This window comes from Sminthopsis crassicaudata, chromosome 1 (genome assembly GCF_048593235.1).
Source record: "Sminthopsis crassicaudata isolate SCR6 chromosome 1, ASM4859323v1, whole genome shotgun sequence".
Lineage (NCBI taxonomy): Eukaryota > Metazoa > Chordata > Mammalia > Dasyuromorphia > Dasyuridae > Sminthopsis > Sminthopsis crassicaudata.
In genome coordinates, this window is record NC_133617.1 from 11,411,478 (window position 1) to 11,430,599 (window position 19,122).

At 41.7% G+C, this 19,122-nt stretch overlaps 1 protein-coding gene across 1 annotated transcript in view; it reads right to left on the minus strand.

The window, feature by feature from the left end:
- Nucleotides 1-1,905: 1,905 nt before the first annotated feature.
- The window catches only part of SLC5A1 (solute carrier family 5 member 1), a 67,603-nt gene continuing 50,386 nt past the window's right edge, over nt 1,906-19,122 (minus strand). Inside the window, exons 10-15 of the mRNA XM_074293182.1 lie at nt 17,728-17,835; nt 15,594-15,744; nt 12,745-12,913; nt 10,043-10,258; nt 6,113-6,221; nt 1,906-3,245 (exon numbers count right to left, since the gene is read on the minus strand). Of these exons, the coding sequence (XP_074149283.1) occupies nt 3,028-3,245; nt 6,113-6,221; nt 10,043-10,258; nt 12,745-12,913; nt 15,594-15,744; nt 17,728-17,835 (971 nt within the window). The 3' untranslated portion in view covers nt 1,906-3,027. The remainder of the gene's footprint in view (nt 3,246-6,112; nt 6,222-10,042; nt 10,259-12,744; nt 12,914-15,593; nt 15,745-17,727; nt 17,836-19,122) is intronic.

The window sequence follows — 19,122 nt, forward strand, 5'->3', positions numbered from 1 at the left end:
TAGAAGCCATGCTCTGGGGACTCAGCTCAACAGAGCAAGTAAAAATGGAGACAAATACTTCAGAGCATGGGTTATATTATATACTTTTTCGAAAGTTTTCTGCTTCATCAGAAATTGGCAAAGAAATAAAGCTATAAAATAGGATGGGGGCTGAGTCATTGCAATGAATTATGAATGACTGCTGGGAATCTTCACACCTTTAGACTAGCCTATTTAGAATTTGGGCTGAGACTCAAACAAGTCCTAACTTTGTGTGTGTGTGTGTGTGTGTGTGTGTGTGTGTGTGTGTGTGTATGTGTGTATGTATGTGTGTGTGTATGTGTGTGTGTGTGTGTGTGTGTGTGTGTGTGTACAAGACTTAAAGGGGAACTCAGGACAGAGAATATCCTCTCTCCTTTGGATATGTAAAAACTAAATTGAAGAGAACTGAAACAACTCAGTCTCTGAGTTTATAGATATATAGATATGCAGGTAAAAACCGAATGCCAGTAGAAGAAAAATACACAGAATAACCTAAAGAATTGGTTGTAAAATACTGATTACACTATTCTCCAATAAGCCTTTTCCTGATCCCATTTGCCAAACACAGAGCTATCTCATTGTATGGAAATTCAAATTTAAAATTTTTCAAGGAAACAGACCAAAATATTTAGAATTTTGATAAATGTTTACAAATAAAATCTACCTTCTGCCTACTGGATTCCAAGAATCAATCAACAATCATTTATTAAGCACTTACGGTGTGCCCATCACTGATGAATCTGTTCCTTTCTCATTTCTACCAATGTGACCACCATTACCCCATTATGCCAACTCCCCGGTTCATCATTGTTCAAGCTGAACCAGCCTGGGTATATAAGAAGAGCTCAGTTGGAAGCCATCACCAAATATTCCTCATTTAAGGACCTGATAGTCTATTGAGAAATTATCCCAGGGAGATATCTATCTAAGGATCCCTGGAATTCTGTTCTTCTCTTGCTCTCCATCCTAAATTAGCCTGGAATCAGCTGTGACTTGGGATGAATACTTAGCTGAGCCCAAAATCCTTTGCTTTCTTATTTTGTAGGAGAGAGATCTCAAAGATAATTTCTGCTTCAGATTAATAAATATTAAGGGTATTTGTTAGGATTCTTACAATGTGCTAAGTCACTGGAATGGCTATAATTATCTAATTTAGCATGGGACTTAACAGTTGTCTAGTCCAGTAATGTACTTACTAGAATTCCACAAGATTCACACCTTTAAAAGAACATACTTTTTAAGGCGTTCCCACAAGCCCACTGAAACCCACAATCCCACACTCTCTGGGAGGAGGAGTCAAGAGTCATTCTAACTTCCCGCGTTGTGCTGGCTGGAGATATTGGGAGGATGAGAGGCTGAATCTGGCTGGAGAGATTCAGAGGGAGCTCTTGGGGAACCAAGGAGAGAGATAGGCCTCTAAGAAAGCTAACCGGGCCCAGGAAAAGATTCAGGACTTTTAAAGACACAATAAAGGATCTGGACTAACTCCTGGCTGCATTTTGAGGTGATTATTGAAAGTGAACTGAAGCCAAGGCTGCTTCCATAAACTCCCCAAGAAGCCTGCGTCCAAGAAATCGTTTTAGAGAAACGAACATTACAGATATTCATCTGGTCTACATGTTCAGAGAGCTCCTGCAGTTGAATACTAATACAGAGTATTTTTTAACCTGCTCTCCATCTTTCAGAAGAACATAAGGAGTATTATTCCCATTTAAAAGAGGAGAAAACTGACACTCATTTAGGTTAAGTGATTTGCTTATGATCACTTCCTGCTCCTCATTTCAGCACTTCACACGCTCTTCTCTGGCAAGGGATTCTGGAGTTCTTGAATTCATCAAGTTCCCTTCCATAATTTGCGGATACAGTCAATCAACCAGGCTCAAAAATGGTTAAAAACATTTTATTGGATGAACGCCGGATATACAATCCTTTCAGCCTCTGAATATGTGGCAAGTACAAAAGGTGGGTTCATGGCAAATAGAAAGAACCAAGAAAGGAGGGTCACACAGCCACGCAGAATCAGAGGCGAGATTTAAGTTGGGCTCTTTTCTTCATTACCGGGCTGTCTCTCGTGTTAGAAATGGAAGGAACTTTCAGAGACCATTAAGTTGAAGAATAAGAGAATTTGAGAGGTGAAAGGGGCCTGAGTGGCCTCCTAGTTCAACCCACATGGGGAAAAGGGACCTCCATGATAATATGATCAACAAGTCGTTGTCTCCCTCTCACTTGAAATATCTCCAAGGAAGAGCAACTCACCACTTCCCAAAAGGCACAGCCCTAATTGTTAGAGCTATCCTTGGGAAAAAACATTAGTCCAATGCCCTCATTTTACAGATGGCTCAACCGAGGCCAGAGAGGGGAAGGAATTCCTTTAGGATAACTCATAAATGTGGTGATAGAAGCAGAACTCCAACTTAGGCCTCTGGATTCTGAGTCTCAGGAGCAGCACCTACCCCGACAATTATTATGCACGATTTCTCTAATTCCTGGAGCCTATGGGAAAGGATAGGATGCCATGAGTAGAACTCTGGAGGAAAAGAATCACAGGCACAATGAGCACCCCAATGCTAGTGACTTCATTCCTCCAAATCAGGGTTTCCGTGATGAAAATGCAGCTGATCTCATGGTCTCTAGCTCTACTCATCCTCAGGGACTATTTGAGCTTGATCTTCATCTTCTCCTCACTTAATACAATGACAAATGCTCATTAAATGTGGGTTCTATTAAATTGAATTGGAACTGAATCCCTAGAAAAACTAATGTGGCCTTTCCTCCTTGCTTTCGAGGGCTATAATATATACAACACCTTTCTTCACTTTGCTTCAAAGATAATTTAACAATGAGAAAATTGTTTTCATTTGTATAGATTCTAATTACACATATGTACACTGATATTCTTAGTTATAATTTACAACTGAATTCCTCTCTCTCCTCTCACAGCCTGGAATCCAGCGGACGGAGAGGAGGCCTCCAGGAGCCTGGTTTCCAGCGCAGGGACAGCTGAATCTATGCAAAGAAAGCGTGGCAGAAGACGGCCACGGCCAGGAGGATGATGCCATTGATGTTGACAATATTCCTCCACAGGGGCTTCTCTGATGTGTCTGTCAGTTTCATCTTGAGGGCAGCCTCCTCCTCCTTAGTCAGCTTGGGCCCCTTCTGCTGGTCCAGTCCACAGAACATGTCATAGGTCTTCCGGAGGCAGTTCTTATCCTCTTGAGGGGTTTCTGTATCAAAGAATCACAAGAGAATTATGGGACTCAGGTGTTAGGGAACCTGAAGTAGCAATGAAATATTGAGGGGTTTCTGCATCAAAGAAGCACAAGAGAATTATGGGACTCAGGTGTTAGGGAACCTGAAGTAGCAATGAGATATTGAGGGGTTTCTGCATCAAAGAATCACAAGAGAATTATGGGACTCAGGTGTTAGGGAACCTGAAGTAGCAATGAAATATTGAGGGGTTTCTGCATCAAAGAAGCACAAGAGAATTATGGGACTTAGAGGGTGGGGAACCTGAAGTAACAATGAGATATTGAGGGGTTTCTGCATCAAAGAAGCACAAGAGAATTATGGGACTTAGAGGGTGGGGAACCTGAAGTAACAATGAGATATTGAGGAGTTTCTGTGTCAAAGAAACACAGAATTATGGGACTTAGGGGGTGGGGAACTGAAATAGCAATGAGATAGCAAGTCTTATATATATTTCCCCTCTGATCACCAGCTGTCCCAAGGATGACTTTCTCTACACTTGTTTACAGAAGTGGAAATGATGAGAAATATTTTTCAAGAATATGTCTATCTTGTCAGGAGTAAGTCAGCAAAGAGGAATGGAAAGAGCCTGAGTTTGGGGACCAAGATCCCAAGGTTCCAGTATGGGTAATGATACTTATACTTATTGTAATGAGAAAATGAGATAATAGTAATGAGAGCCACTATTTCTTATGAAATTTGAAGCTTTCATAGTGCCTTAAATATTATTTCTCTATGCTAACAGTGACCCCGTGAAGTAGAACTATTATTCCCATTTTTCAGGCTCAATTTGCCCATAGTGCCACAGCTGATATAAGTAAGAGGCAGGATTTGAACAAGGTCTCTTGACTCTAATTTAAGCACTCATGCAGTAAAATATTTTGTAGCCATGAAGAACTTTGTAAATTTTTAGAATGTTTTCTGTTTATTCCCTGATGCATTATTTCATGTAGTGAACCCACAGTAAGGAAATGTTCTCAGCAATGAATATAGACAACCTGTCCTGCAAATTAGTCTTAAAAATTGCCCATAGGGGGCAGCTAGGTGGCGCAGTGGAGAGAGCACCAGTCCTGAATTCAGGAGGACCCGAATTTAAATCTGGTCTCAGACACTTAACACTTCCTGGCTATGTGACCTTGGGCAAGTCACTTAACCCCTGCCTCCAAAAAAAAAAAAGAAAGAAAGAAAGAAAGAAAGAAAGAAAGAAAGAAAGAAAGAAAGAAAGAAAGAAAGAAAGAAAGAAAGAAAGAAAGAAAGAAAGAAAGAAAGAAAGAAAGAAAGAAAGAAAGAAAGAAAGAAAGAAAGAAAGAAAGAAAAAGAAAAAAAAAAAAAAGAAAAAACAACAACAAAAAAATTGCCCATGGCACTGGGACAGATGTTAAGTGATTGGCCAAGAATCACATCACCAGCAGGAGCCACAAGTAAGATATGACTTTTCTGAAATTGGGGGAATTAAACTAAAGGATCTTCAAGGTCACTGCTGGAATCAAAAACCTTTTAAAATTTATAATTATCCCAAAGAGATAAAAACAAGGAAAAGGGCCAATAGGTACAAAAATATTTATAACGGATCTTTTAGGTGTGGCAAAGAATTTAGGTGTGGAATACTATTGTGCTATAAGAAACAAGCAGAATGGTTTCAGAAGAACTTGGCAAGATTTGCATGAATTGAAGCAAATTGAAGTGAGTAGAACCAGGAAAACATCATGTACACTAATACATGTTTTGATAATCAACTATGAATGACTTATCCATTCTCAGCAATATAATGATCCAGGACAATTTGGGGGGACTTATAATGAACAGTGCCATCTACTTCTAGAGAATACAGATGGAAGGATACTTTTTAAACTTTATTTTTCTTGGAGGGGGGGTTGGTCTGTGTTTTCCTTCACAACATGACAAAAATGGAAATTTGCTTTGAATGACTGCACATGTATAACCTGCATCAAATTGTTTGCTTCTCAGTGAGAAAGGAGAGGAGGAAGAGAGGGAGAAAATTTGGAACTCAACATTTTGCATGTAATTGGGGGAGAAGATAAAATATTATTAAATCATTCCAAAAAATGTGTTGAATGCATTCATTCTGAATGGTAACAATTGTATTATTTATTAATTCATTTTATTTCTGGTCCAGGAATAGATAGCTTGTATCTCTCAGAAGGTGAAGGGTGCTTTACATCGTTCATATTTTAATCTATCTGGGTCTAAATGCACAAGTAGCTTTCATTCTTCCCCTCTGTTCTGAGGATGGTATTTCTCAGGAGCTCTGTGAGCAAGCAGAGCAGCTGATGAGCTCTTTTATCACAAAGACAGAATTGCTGAAGGCTTCTACTTTTACCTAGCCTCCTCCAGAGAACCAGATGTCTTATTTCAGAACCGTGGATAGCTCATGGGTATACTGAGTGTTCCCACATTCATAGCTATTTTTGACTGAATTTTACAAGGAACAAATGCCTATAGGCTCATAGGTTTAGGGATCATCTAGTACCTCCCATTCCCCACTAATTTTACAGATAAGGAAATTGAGGTTCAGAGAGATGAAATCACAAAACTAATAAGTTCAAGTCCAGTACTACAATTCTGAAGTCCAAGTTTCTGATATATTCTGAAACAACTTTAATAGAGCCAGTCAATGGAAGTGATGTGGCTAGAATCTAGGCCTTTGGGAAGGGCAATGGCTGCATAGCTATAACAACATGTTTTCGATTCTACCTCTGCTCTGATTCTGGCCACAGCCTCCAATCCAGCTGACCATACAGCAAGAAATAGATTTTATTCAAGTAGTCTTCCTATAGGGATGAATAACTTGAGTTCTGTAAAAAGAACCGGAGTCCTAACTCACCTATTTCCAACTTGTCTTCAGAATCATCTGGGACTCCCCTCTCATCATCTGCATCTAAATCAATACGCTCTTCCTTGCTGTTCCTCAAAGTCCAACAAAGGCGGTAAAGCTGAGCGGATGGCAAAAACAGAAGCAGATTAGTAAAGGAAGACAAACAACACTGCTGACCACAAAGGTTAGGATATAGTCTTTGGGATACCTACAATTCCCCAAAGGAATATATTGGATCCCAGTGAAGGAAAGATCTTTTGGGGTAGGGAATGTAATTTAGTGCTAGCTTGACTGGAAAATCAGGCACACTGATTCACTGTTGACTGGGAATTGATCTAGATGTTTTTAGAAAGCAATGTGGAGAGACATCATGACACTGGATAGAGACATGACCTTAGGAAGTCTCACTTTCAAGTCTTGTCTCTGACAACACTAACAGTGTGACCCTGGAAAGCTGTTTAACTTCTTGGGAGCTTTAGACAACTCTTCAAGACTATAATTTGCTTAGTAAGTGTTACTCTGCTTTGATAGATAAAGTCTCTTCCCTGAATGTTCCCCATGCCAATGAAATAATAGGTCCACTTAAAAGAAGGGAATAAAATTGCATCCAAAAATTGTTCTTATACTTTGATGCAGTAGTACCACTGCTAGATTTATGCCCCCAAGGAAATTTAGGAATGAACTATTTCTCTATACAAAAATATTTAGGGCAGGTATAGAATGCGGGGCCCGAAATCAGGAAGTCTTATTTTCTTGAGTTCAAATTTGGCCTCAGACACTCACTAGCTATGATACCCTGGGCAAGTCACTTCATCCTGTTTGCCTCAGTTCCTCATCTATAAAATGAGTTGGAGAAGAAAATTGCAAACTACTCAATATTTTTATCAATAAAACTTCAAATAGAGTCGCATAAAGTTGGACACCACTGAAAACTGAGCAATAACAATGCAAAAATATTCATAGCAATGATCAACATAAATGAAGAATTGAGGGAAATATCAGGAGTATTATAAGAAGTGAGGCAAAGTGAAAAAGCAGATATACTATATATGGCACACAAATTGACCATAACTATGAAAAAAGACAATGTTAAACAGTAAAAAACCCTTTAGTTTCCTTTAACTAGAGGAAAATGTAACTGTAAAATGTAAACAATATGATCATCTATCTCACAAGGTAGTTGGGAGATTCAAATTATATTATCTATGTGTGTGTGGTGCTTTGAAAATTATAAAATGTTACATAAAGATAACCTTTCTTTAAAAAGAACAAAGTACAAAAGAATGAAGTTAAATGAAGCATCAGCCTCAATCACTGTTCAAGGCTGTTTTGTTTTCAGAGAATATATATACACATATAATAATATTATATATATATATATATACATATACAATATATATTATATGTATATGTATTATATGTATATATGTGTTATAATAATATATATTATGTATATGTTATAGTAATATATTATATGTATTATAATATGTATATGTGTTTTATAATAATGTATATATTGTGTTATTATAATTATGTACTATAATATGTATATCTGTATTATAATAATGTATATATTATATGTATTATATTATATATACTATATATGTACATATATATATATATATATAGTAATTTTACTATATCTGCCTGCTTCTCTGTTTGGTTTTTTAATTACCAATTAAAAGAAGAGGGAGAACTTTCCATTCATGTCATGTGTGTGTCTGTTGTTCACTCACTGAGAGACCAAGTGATATCATAAAAAAAACTCCTGAACCTGAACTTGACTTTAATTACCACCACCAATGTTAATTAAGCAATGAGTTGTGAAACTAAAGCTAGATCAGTTTATCTTTCTGAGGCTTGGTTTGTTCACCTGGTGTTACACCTCATCAAGCCTGCACTGACTGTGGGGAGAGTCATCCTCCAAACATGTGGTAATAGAGAATTGTCCAATTGGTAATTAGCCTCACATACCAGGTTACCTTGCATCTGCTCATTTGTAGCCCTTGACATCTCCCGCTTTATTTTGTTTTAGAACACAGGTGGTCATGCAATCCTTGACTTCTCATGGAGGTGAGAACCCCTTCCTACAGGTTTTGAAGTCCTGCAACAGTCTTATGTCTCAGAGAATCCAATGATTCCTGAAGGCTTTCAAGTCCTACAATAGTCTTATCATATCTTAGCGAATCCAATGATTCCTGAGGGTTTTGAAGTCCTACAACAATCTTATGAGCCCGGGCCATTTATCTCACAGTATGACTGTGAGGTGGCCCGAATGAAATCTCTTGCAAAGTGTCCCTCACTATGAGGATGACCACAATGTCCCCTTTTGGACAGCTCTCACAGGCAAGCAGTTATGTAAGAATCAGTTTCTTGTTTAGTGGGAAGTTTTGAAGCGCATGGTGGAGGTAATCAGTCAGGATGAAATAACATAGGCCACTGAGCCTGCTAGCCCTCTCAGCTCTACTCCAGTTACAGTATATTGGCCCTCTTGTTACACAAGGGGTCAGCACCATGGCCAGGGGAAATAGCAGATTCAGGTTGGTGAACAAGGCAGCAGCACTGGGGCTGTGGAACCAGGGCATCTTGGGAGTGGGGTCAAGGAAGAGATCACAAAGATGAATGGTAACCTAGCTAAGCAAGTCAATTCGTGGTCCTTTAAGCAGAGCTGAATCTGTGATGAAATCTTTCAGGGGCAATCCTGACTGTCTTGCTTGATTCTATCCCATTAATCTCACAGTGCCATGCAAAGTGGAAGTGTTTTGTTAATGCCTTCTCTCTCCTGCAATCACCTTGGCTTTTCTGAGCTGTGTACATGGGGTGTATCCCCTGCAGAATGGGAACCTTTTGAGGAAAAGTACTGGTTAATATTTGCCTCTACATCCCCCAATATTTAAGGCTGGCCCTTGCATGGAAGGTATATATATAATAAATATTTGGAGAATTTAATTGGATTGAATTAAGCCAGGGTGAAGAATCAGGCTAAGTGTGTTTAGGGGCCTGCTCCAACTCTCCAAAAGCTCTGAGATCTCATCATGTCCTTTCTCTCTCCAACAATGAAGGTCCTAAGTCATCCATACTTTCCCATTTCTTTAAAGGCTGAATAGATAAAAGATAAATGCTACCAAATTACAAAGCACAAGAAGGGAGATGAGAAGGCCTTCCCTACGCCTTTGCAGAAATGTAGGCTAAAAGGGAATACAACACACATATGTTGTCAGATTTTTCAAAGAATTGATTAGTTGAACTGATTTTTTTCTCTTCTTCATCTTTCTTTAAAAAAAAAACTTATTGGATATATTGAATGATTCTCTAAGACGGAAGGAGAGATGATATAAATATTATTATTATATTATATTATTATATATTATATATTGTTATTTTTAAAAATCAAGTAGAAATTTTTGTTTTTCTTCTCAGGTTATTTTTATCTTTTTTCTAAATCCGATTTTTCTTGTGCAGCAAGATAACTATAGATATGTATACATGTATTGGATTTAACATATACTTTAACATGTTTAACATGTATTGGTCAACCTGCCATCTAGGGGAGGGGGTGGGGAAGGAGGGGAAAAGTTGGAACATAAGTTTTTGCAAGGATCAATGTTGAAAAATTACCCATGCATATGTTCTGTCAATAAAAAGCTACAATAAGATTAAAAAAAAAAAAAAGAAACTAAAAACAAAAATCAAGTAGAAGTGGGCTGGCCCAAGGTTCGTTACTAATCAAGTTACCCACTGACACCAAATTTCACAATCAGAAGGCTGATGCTACGGTAATTCATCAATAACTTTAGGGATCTGACAGTAAGATTAGGAATTCCTTGGGAATCTGATAGATTGCTGGTTTCTTATGGATTCCATAGATCTTTGTGGATTAAAAGCAAAACAAAGAGGGCAACGATCAATGAAAGACTCCTGCAGAGTGATAACACTTACGTGCACATCAGGGATGGGCTTAGTCAAGAGAGAGACGATTAAAATGGTGATGATAGACACAAAAAACAAGATGATGGCGAAGTAGAGGTAGTGAACACCACAAATTATCGTGGGACAGTTGCTGGGCTCCATACAGCTGCCCGTCCCATAGGCAAACTCTGCAATCATTCGAGACAGTCCAATCAGGAGTCCTAAAATCAGCCCCCAGAAGGCGCCCTGCAAAAGGACAGAGAAGGCATGTTAACCGGGAAGGCAGACTCTTCCTGGGCAGCCATGTTTCCAGAGTCGAGGAGGTGACAATGTCAAGTGCTAGACTTGAAGTCAAAGCGTCAAGATTTGAATGCTAACTTTGGTCAAGTCATGGAACCACTCAGACCTTGATTTCCTCATCTATAAAGTGAAACTAATGACAATCTAACTATTGACTTTACTTTTTGTGATGTATATTTAAGTCCTGTCTCCTTAATGAATTGGAAAATTCCTTGAGAGACAAGAAACAAAGCATGCCTTATATTTCTGTGAGGGACAAATGAGCTCGTAGGTGTGATGGCAGTCTTAGTTGAAGAAGACCAGTCTCAAATGCTAACTCTGAAACTACCCAGCCAAGTGACCCTGGATAAGTCACCCAGCCTCCCTAATTTTCTCATTACCTCATTTATATGTGATTTGTCATCACAAAATCTCAGAGACAGAAAAAAGTAGTTGAGCAAGAATCCCTCCCAACACATCCCAGGAAGGGATGGTCTGGCCTTTCCTTGAAACTCTCTGGGGATGGGATAGCTAGGTGGCGCAGTGGATAGAGCACCAGCCTTGAACTCAGGAGGACCCGAGTTCAAATCTGGTCTCAGACACTTAACACTTCCTAGCTGTGTGACCCTGGGCAAGTCACTTAACCCCAGACTCAAAAAAAAAAAAAAAAAAAACTCTCTGGGGAGGAAAATTCCAGTTTCTCAAAGTGGCCCATTTGACTTTTTGATCAAATGATTCTTAGGAAATTTTCATTTTTATAACATTATTTCATTTCTTATATCAAACTTAAACTGATCTATGCAACACCCATCCATTGTTCCTCATCTGCACAAAGAATCTAATCTGATGTATTTAACATCCTTTCATGTCTTTGAAGAGAATGATGTCTCTCCTGAAGAAGGCAGTGTAATGGAGAGATGAGCCTGGAATCAGAAAAACTCTCATTGGGAATTCAAATGTGGCCTTAGACACTTACTAGCTGTGTGACTCTGGACTAGTCTCTTCACCCAGTCTGCCTCAGTTTCCCCATCAGTAACCGGAAAAGGAAATGGCAAACCACTGCAGTATCTTTGCCACAAAAATTCCAAATGAGGTCATGAAGAATCTAACATAACTGAGAGATGACTCAGCTACAAATATCTCCTCTGAGTCTTCTCTTCTTCAGGCTCTGCATCCCCTGTTCCTTCATAAGGAGTGATCTAGGAGACCGTCAACATCTTCATTGCTCTCTCTAGACTCTACCTTATCCAAGTTTTCCTAAAATATGGTCCCCAGGGCTTAGCAGATATAACCTGACTAGATTCAGTGGAACTATAACTTCCTTGTTCCTGAACACTAGGTTGCAAAGGTCTGGTCTAGCTCCTCTTGTCAGGATAAGCAAAAGTCCTTGCCCCACGTTGGGCGCCAAATGTAGCGAGCTGTCGTCTCTAGAAGCTGCTGGATCGCTCTCTGGGAAGAGATCTGCTGTGTCTACTACTCAAATCTCTCCGACAGATTCTTCTTCCTGTAACGAACCGTTGTCTCCAGGCAGTTGCTGTTAACTCTTGTCCAAAGAAGTGACTTCCCTTCCTGCAGAGAGCCCCGTCAAGCCTGATGCAATTCAGAGTCTTTCTTCTTGAATCCTGGCTCTGAATCTCCTCCAGCTCTTATCCTTCTCCAGGCCGATCTCTCTCTGCGCCCAGTGCTGTGTCTTTTATCCTCCCAGAGAATGGGCGTGGGATAATGCAAGGGCTTCTGGGAAGAACCACCCCAGCCAATGAGCTTGCCCCCTCTATCAAGTCAACCTGAGTTCTCACCTTGTAATTGTCCAGAAAACCTGAATTCTCACCTTGTCACTGTCCAGACAACCTGAGTTCTCACTTAGTAATCCTAACACTAGGTTTCTTTTAATGTCATTAAATAGCACTTACCCAGGAGCTGCCAAATCACATATTAACTTGTACTGATCCTGGGGTACATTAACCCCCAGATATTTTTTTCAGGCAAATGTCTTTGTACATTTCCCCTAAATTGTATTGGGGAAATTGATGTATTGGATCTGTTGGATGCTTTAACTTTATCCTTACGAAATCTCATCCGTTAATTATTAGGTGTAACCCGTAGTTCTAGCTGTCAAAATTGTTTTGAATCCTGACTCATTTCTATGGGGAAAGAAGCCAAGAGAGAAGTGACTCTGGTCAAGATCATAGAGCTATTAAATAACGGAGCCAAAACAGGAGATCGGGTCTGGGGGTCTTTCCTTACACGACGCCCAATCCCTGGTTTTCGTTGGTTCACTTACAGTCTCTAGGAATCCTGCTTCTTAATCCCTCTCTGCTGCCTATGGCTCGGCATTCTGGGGATGGTCATAGCTTTGGCAAACAGAGCCCACTGGCCCAGGGGACGATTCTGCTTCAGGGGAAGGGGTCTACATTTTCCGAGTATAATGACAATTTTCCAAGGCTTATACACACCGGCTCGTTGACTCTTTTGCAGAAAATGGCCAGCAGGAAAACAGCAGCGATGGGTGGCCCCAGGTAACTGGTGATGGATTGGATATAGTCAAAGAGCTGCCCACTCTGCGCCGACTGCACAATAGGGACCCAAGCAATGCTGATGCCGATTAGTACCAGGATGAACAACCTGCAAATGGAACCAGCCAATAAGCATCAGGAGACCCAATCCACTTAATGGAGCAATCAAAACACATGCCAGGGTACAAAGGCTCAAAGGTACTTAAAAATGGTGGCAAAGCATAATGAGGAAGTCCATTCATCAGCAGCCTGTTTTCCTGACTAGTCCCAAAGCTAATCACTTGTTCTGAATGGAATGTTCTACCTCTGTGGGAATCAGCTGTGCCATTAGTGAATGAAAATGTGTTTGACTTTCTCCCATAACCATGTTTTCTAGCAGGGACTCCGGCTCAAGCATTGCTTGCCTAAACAGTGAAGCTAATTAAGTAGCTTCATTAAGCTAATTAACTATTAACTTTCACAAAGAGAGTTCCTTGCCTCCTGTTTTTTCTGGTACAATTCCCTAATTTTATAGATGGAGAAATGGAAGTCCACAACGTGAAAGTAGCAGAGGTCCCAAAATGAAGCATTTACTTCAAGGAGAGCAAAGACAGAAAGATAGGTCTCATGTACACCAATAGAGGCCCTTTCTGATATAATGAAGAACTGAAAAAAAGTTTTATTCCTTATTCCTGAACACTAAGTCTCTTTTAAGTTATTAAATAGCACATTTACTCGGGAGCTGCCAAATCACATATTGACTTGTATTGATCCTGGGCTACATTAACCCCCAGATATTTTTTTCAGACAAATGTCTAATTATATTTCCTCTAAATAGTATTGGGGAAATTGACAGATTGAATTTACAAAATCTTATCTGCTAATTATTAGGCATAACCCATAGCTCTAGCTGTCAAAATCATTTTGAATCCTGACTCATTTCTATGGGGAAATTTGATTGGGAACAGACTAAACAAATTTCAGTACATGGAGGAATAGAATATCACTGTTCCATAAGAAATTCTGGCTACGAAAAACACAGAGAAGAATAAGGAGACGTAAATGAACTGATGTGGACCGGAATAAGTGGAGTGATGAATGCAGTATGGGGGGAAGAATCTGAAATCGAAACCTGTGATTTATAATGACCATATTTGGTCTTGTGAAAGAAATGAGATGTAAGGGACTGCCTGCCATTTAGGGGAGGGGATGAAGGGAAGAAGGGGGAAAATTGGAACAGAAGGTTTTACAAGGGTCATTGTTGAAAAATTGTCCATGCAAATGTTTTGTAGATAAAAAGCTATAATAAAAGATAAATAAATAAACAGACAGATAGATAGATAGATAGATGAATGAATAAATGAATGAATGAATGAATAAGTGAGTAAATAAATAAATAGATGAATAAATAAACACAAATGAATGAATGAATAAGTGAATAAATAACTGAAAGAACGAATAAGTGAGTAAATAAATAAATAGATGAATAAATAAACATAAATGAATGAATGAATAAATGAATAAATGAATGAATGGATGAATGAATGAATAAGTGAATAAATAAATAAATGAATGAATGAGTGAATAGATAGATAGATAAATGAAAGAAAAAAATAAAAGAAATGAGAAACTGCACTTCCCTCCCTTCTTTGCAGCTGGGACATTATGAATGTGGAACATTGTGTTCACCATCAATTCTGGTTAATGTTTGGCTTCAGCTTGGCTGAAATCCTTTTTCCCCCCTTCTATTTTCCTTTTTAGGAATAGTTATTTGGGGAAGGAAGGGATGAGGGGCATAAATGGAAATGAAACAAATACAATTTTTTTAAAGTAATAAAAGGAATGAACCAGCTCAGGATGAAGGGGTCCCCCATCAATGGAGGTCTTCTGGCCAAGGCTGGATGATTACTTTCTGGGGATGTTATACAGGCTTTGGCAGTAGCATGGTGATGGGGGAGAAGGAAGAGAGAAAATGAGAAATCCAGGATGACTCCCAGATCAACAGAGAGGATAAACAGGAAAGTGTGAAAATATGGAGGACTGAGAGAGAGAGAAAAGATAATAGCGTTGGCTTTGGAATATAGTTTCTTCAGCTCACTCTACCTTTCAGGTGTGCAAGTTCCTCCATGTTTTAATGTATTGTAGTCTCAGGACCCTTCCAGCTCCCACCTTCAATGGACTAAGTTCCAAGATTCTAAAGTTCATCCAAGTCCTGACTTAGTGCTGTTCTAAGTCCTTCCCAGCTCTGACAACCCGTGTTCTAAGCCCTCTCCCAACTCTAGCACTCTATGTAACGCGGTCACTCTCAATTTTACAAATTCTGCTGTTCTATGTCTTCAGGTTGTTCCCCACTCCCGGCTTTGTATCCTCTGTCCCAAATCCCTTTCATTCTTAGATCTAGCTGCATCCAGGATTCAAGATTATGTCTTTATTTCCGTTATTGCTTGGATGAGAAGGGGCAGTTCTGACAGTCCATGTTCTAAGGCAAGGCTTCATGAACTTTTTTCTTTTCCCAGCTCCTTTTTGCCCAAGAAACTTTTACACAACCTCAGGTAAGTAGGGGTCTAGAATAGGTGTACTAATCAAACATTTTCTAATAATAAATCATGATTCTGTGAGCCCTACACTCAGCTATGAGACCCCATATGGGGTCACGTTACAGTTTAAGAAACTGGGTTCTGAGGTACCCCCAGGTCCTTCGAAGGTCCTTCCCCTCTTACACTATTTGGATTCTAAGGACCCCCCCCCCCCCCCCCCCGGCTCCGGCCCACCAGATTCATGGCTCCGACAAGAGGAGCATTCAGCCTTACCTGCCAGCTATCATAAGCTCCTTCTCAGATGCCTTCTTGCGGATTTTGGTGTAGATGTCCATGGTGAACAGAGTGCTAGCACTATTGAAGATGGAGGTGAGGGAGCTCATGAGGGAGGCCAGCATGACGGACAGCATCAGGCCGCGGAGACCTAGAACACAAGGGAGGTTCCTGAAGTGGCTTCTGGGAGGAGCTGCTCTCGGCTCCCAGCTGCTAAGTGCGTAGCTTATCCCTCCCCTTCCCAGCCTCCTCTCTCTCTCCCAGACGTGGCGCCATGTTGATTGCTCTCCCTGTAGCTGTCCAGGGACATTGCCCTGAGAGCCGGAGGAGGCCCGGGGCCCTGAGACGTCTGTGAAATGGAGATGGCAAAGCTGGCCCTGCCCTCCTTAGGAGACAGTGCCGAGGTTAAAATCAGACCACGGATCCAAGTCATCGCGAGTGTGGATTTGCCTCTTGGGATGATTGAGGCATTGTGGGAGCCCTGGGGCAGGTGAGAAGTCAGCCGGAAGGATGATCAGTTACTGTTCTTCCGGTCTGATTCAGGGATGGGAAGGCAGGAAAAGGAGACTTTAACATCGTCCATTAATTCAGGACAGCCCACAGAAGGTGGGGAGGACCTGGGTTCAAATTTCCGCTCTGACATTCTCTCACTCTGCGCTCTCGCAGGGCTGCCTATCTCCCTCCCAGACATTTTTCCCAGGACTTGCCACCTTCCGGCATATTCCCTCCCTTTGACAGTATCACCCTCATTGGTTAGTAGAAGGGAGCCCCAAAGCACAGTCCAACCCCTCTGTTTGACAGATCAGGAAACTGAGACCCAAAGAGGGTTTTGGCCGAGGTCATAAGTAAGGACTTGGTCAGGCATGGAGGTCCCCACAGGCTCCTGCCAAAACACCACGGGACCCAGTCGGAGGCCATCCCCCACGTTCTCAGCCGGTGGGCAGCCACTGTCCTACATGGAGGTCACCAAAGCCCTAGCTGGGACCCAAATAGCCTCCTCAACCTTCTGTTAATCATGGAGCTTAATCAAGAGGCAGCTCCAGCCTCCAAGGTGGTTAACAATTACCTCTGGCTGTTATAGGATTACAATGTTTTGCCCAAGGTTACGAATTACACCAATGTGGAAAAATTCCACATTCTTCCAACCCCCCTCCCCAAGCCAGGGCAGACTGCACTGGGCCAGCGTGTGGAGTCAGTCCCTCCTGTGTGACCTTGAATAAGTGTTTTCCCTAACCTGAGTGAGCGCAAACAAGCCCAAGAGGAAGGGGCAGGGTCAAAGAGCAGTATAGCCGAAGAAGATCTTGGGGTCTTAGGGGACTGAAAGCTCAATGTGAACCAGTGATGTGGAGTGATGTAGAGACCAAGAGAGAAAAAAGCAAGCCCCGCTGTGTTCATCGAAGTCTTCTGTTCTGCTCTGGGTCATTTAAAGGATGGGAATTAGCTAAACTGGGGAAGGGCCAGAAGGCCATATTATAGACGGATTACTTAGAGGAACTAACTGGGAGCATTTACCCTGGAGAAGAAAAGAGTCTGGGGGAAATAGGAAACGTGTCTACAGGAAGCTGCAGGGCTCCATTTGGAGGAAAGATCACGTGGCTGTGTTTGGCCCCAGAGGCAGAACCAGGACACGAGAGACCCAGAAGCCAATTCAGGCTTAATGTCAAGAAAACCACCACCCATGAGAATCGCCTCAAGGGGGAGGGGCCTCCAGCAGAGGTAGTGAGCTCATCCTCTTTGGGGGAATGAAAGCAGAAGAACGACCTTTTGCCATCCCCTCCATGAGCGTATGCACTGGACTAGATGGCCACTGAGCCTTCCAAGGCCTAAAGCATTGACCCTCGGGGTCCATTCTTACTTTCTGTGGGATCTTGGCAAGCCAGTTAAACTCCAGGGCATGTTCCCCCACTATAAAATGAGGTAATGGGACAAGCTGAGTGATGGTGGACCCCCAGCTCCGAACGAGCCACTTACTTAGAACAAGATGGCCTCCCTCTGATGTCCACATTCTACAGCTTCTTAACCCTGGAGGCCTCCATGGAGAATCGCTCCGGCCCCACTCCTAACAACTCCTTCCTCCCCAACAAGAGCCCCTGCTCTCCCGGCGCGGGCTCTCCCAGCCGGGCCCGGTTCTCACCATTTGGCATGAGTTCCACCACCAGGGTTGGGTAGGCGATGTTGGTACAGCCGACTTTGGTTCCACACTGGGCTTCGCACTCTGAGGGAAGGGCACAGGCCACCTTGTCTGGGGGGAAAGAGCAGGGCAGAGATGAGTGCCCCACTGGGACTTCTTTCCTACCCAGAGATACCCCTCTGCTTAGCATCCTCCACCTGGCATAATTTCCCCGGATCTTTCTCAAGGATCCGCCACCCCTATGCCCAGACCCTGCCCCATTCCAAACCCTGGATGAGGGCAAACACAGCTCCTGAGCAGGAGCAGAGGGAGGGGAAGGACTGAAGGTGGAGCTGGAGGAGCTGTCCCACACCTGCTTGCTGTGGGGACAATTGTCTCATTTCTCCCCAGAGTTGCAATTCAGAAACTCAATTCAACAAGCATTGCTCCGTGCAGGGGACTAGAGATGCAAAGATGAAAAATGGCAATGTCCCTGACCTCAAGGAGATTATGATCTAAGGGGGATCTCCCTCCCCCAATCCCCTATTCCCTAAAGTCTCCATCCCACCCCTGTCATTTCCACCTGTTGAAGTACCCTCTCTTCCTTCAAAATCCTCCACAATCTGATTCTCACCTGTCTTCCTAATGCTAGCTCATATTATTCCCCTTCATTTACTCTTTTTCCCACTTAAATAGTCCTTTTTTATTTCTTTCAATTAAATGAAAAAACATTTTGCAAGAGGAAAGATGATGAGAGTCTGGATCAAGTCAGGAGCTGGATGAAGAGGAAGAACTTTTTCTAGTCAATTTATTTATTTTGAATGCACATCTCTTTATGAATCATATTGGGAGAGAAAAATCAGAGCAAAAGGGAAAAACCATGAGAGATTAAAAAAAAAAGGGGGAAGTGAACATAGCCTAAGTTTGTCCCCTTTTTCAAGATGTAGAAGGCATTTTCTGTCCAAAATCTATTGGGCTTCCTTCACTTACTCCTTCTGTCAAATTGTCCTTTCCTACACCCACCGTTCTCCTCTCCCACCTCTGTGACTCTGCCCATCACGTTCTCCCCTCTCAAAACGCCGTCACCTCCACTAGACAAAACCCTTGGCTTCTCTACCTGTGCTACTTCCTCCTCTGCCCAGATGGGAGCACTCTTAGTAAGACTGTTTTGTATCGATCTTGTGCAGAGTGTTGTATACACACACCTGGGTGGGCTCTGGAGCCCCCAGGAGTGGCTTGAGGGTCAGGGCTGATTCATTGGTGTCCTTGCATCCCTGGCACTGGCCCTAAACCCGGCACACAGCAGGAGATTAATAAATGCTTGTTGACTGGCTTATTGTTCTAGTCCAATTTGCCCTTGAGGACAGGGACCGATTCATCTTGCCTTTGTACTTTTGGGCCGCAAGAATTTATTCACAT